This window comes from Austrofundulus limnaeus, unplaced genomic scaffold, assembly GCF_001266775.1.
Source record: "Austrofundulus limnaeus strain Quisiro unplaced genomic scaffold, Austrofundulus_limnaeus-1.0 Scaffold79, whole genome shotgun sequence".
Lineage (NCBI taxonomy): Eukaryota > Metazoa > Chordata > Actinopteri > Cyprinodontiformes > Rivulidae > Austrofundulus > Austrofundulus limnaeus.
In genome coordinates, this window is record NW_013952481.1 from 2,002,306 (window position 1) to 2,003,531 (window position 1,226).

Genomic DNA, 1,226 nt, shown 5'->3' on the forward strand with positions numbered 1-1,226 from the left:
ACACACACACACACACACACACACACACACACACACACACACACACGGAACATAAATGTTGTTGTGTAAAAGCTTCCAAACTGATGAAAAAGATTGTCTGAACTCAGTCATTATGTTAAAACTGAATCTTGGGCTGAAAATAATCCATTTGTCAATGTTGTTCTTTAAATCCATCTGTAAAAAAAGCTTTCTGTACACCCCCGGTCTCCCAACCTCATGCACCTGCATACACACGCACAGMCACACACTTACACACACCTTCAGCAACACTTTGCTCGAATCTGACAAGAGTGCATTGATGTCCGCCCACCAGCCCCTTCTGTCCTTTCTGTATCTGCGTGTGATGGAGACCGCTGTGTGCGTGTGTGCGCTGTGCGCTGAGTTGTGTGTTTGTCAGTGAGCTGTTATCTAATGTCTCTATAGCTTTTATTTATTTATTTATTTTGTGTGCCTGTGTGAATTTRGTTGTGTGTTTTTGTGTGCGTGCGAGGAGTGAGCATTACTCACGCAGCAGATACTCGGCAGCATCTTGGTCATAGTCTGCGTCCTCTGGGAAATGATTGATCTGGGAGCACACACCTCGCTTCAAGCCTGAAAACAAGACGGGGACAGAAAAGAGGATGAAAGGTTGAGGAAGGACACAGGAACATAAGATACAAGAAAAAGAAACTCAGTCTTTTAGTAAGTTCTGCCAAAAAACTGTCATCACTGAAAAATAAAGATGTCCCTAACTGATGTACATGTTTACTTTATTAAATTAGGGGACATGTCATGCACAATTCACTTTTTTAGCTGTTAAATATATTTTGTTGTGTACTTAGAGTCTCTAGGAGAGCAAAAAAGTTTAAGTCAACCCTGTCAGGGTCATATTTTTTGGCCTGATCAGTTTTCTCTATGACGTTTTCTGAATCGATTACGTCAAATTATCTGCGACATAATTACCAAATAAGGTCTGGACTTACAGACCTCCCTCTGGTTCTGAGTCAGACTCTGGTTCTGGGTCTCCTGTTGCTGACATCTTTTAATTAAATTGTAAATTAAATGCTTCTGCAAGCTAGAAAATATAACCCTCTCAAACCGGAGTGGACCGGCTAGAGGAGGGCGGGGCTTAAAGCATCTCAAAGGMGCAGTAAAAAAACGAGTTGCTTTGAGACATGCCTCAGAAAAGGGGTGAAAAAGGAGCTGGTAAAGTTGTAATAAGACGGAATTCAGAGTTAAGACCCCCA

The 1,226-nt window shown here is 41.9% G+C and overlaps 1 protein-coding gene across 1 annotated transcript in view; it reads right to left on the minus strand.

The window, feature by feature from the left end:
• Window positions 1–1,226, minus strand: part of LOC106519608 (voltage-dependent calcium channel gamma-4 subunit) — a gene marked incomplete in the record, with an annotated part of 9,190 nt that overhangs the window by 3,408 nt on the left and 4,556 nt on the right. The window contains 1 exon segment of the mRNA XM_014011356.1: window positions 508–591. Within this exon segment, the coding sequence (XP_013866810.1) occupies window positions 508–591 (84 nt within the window).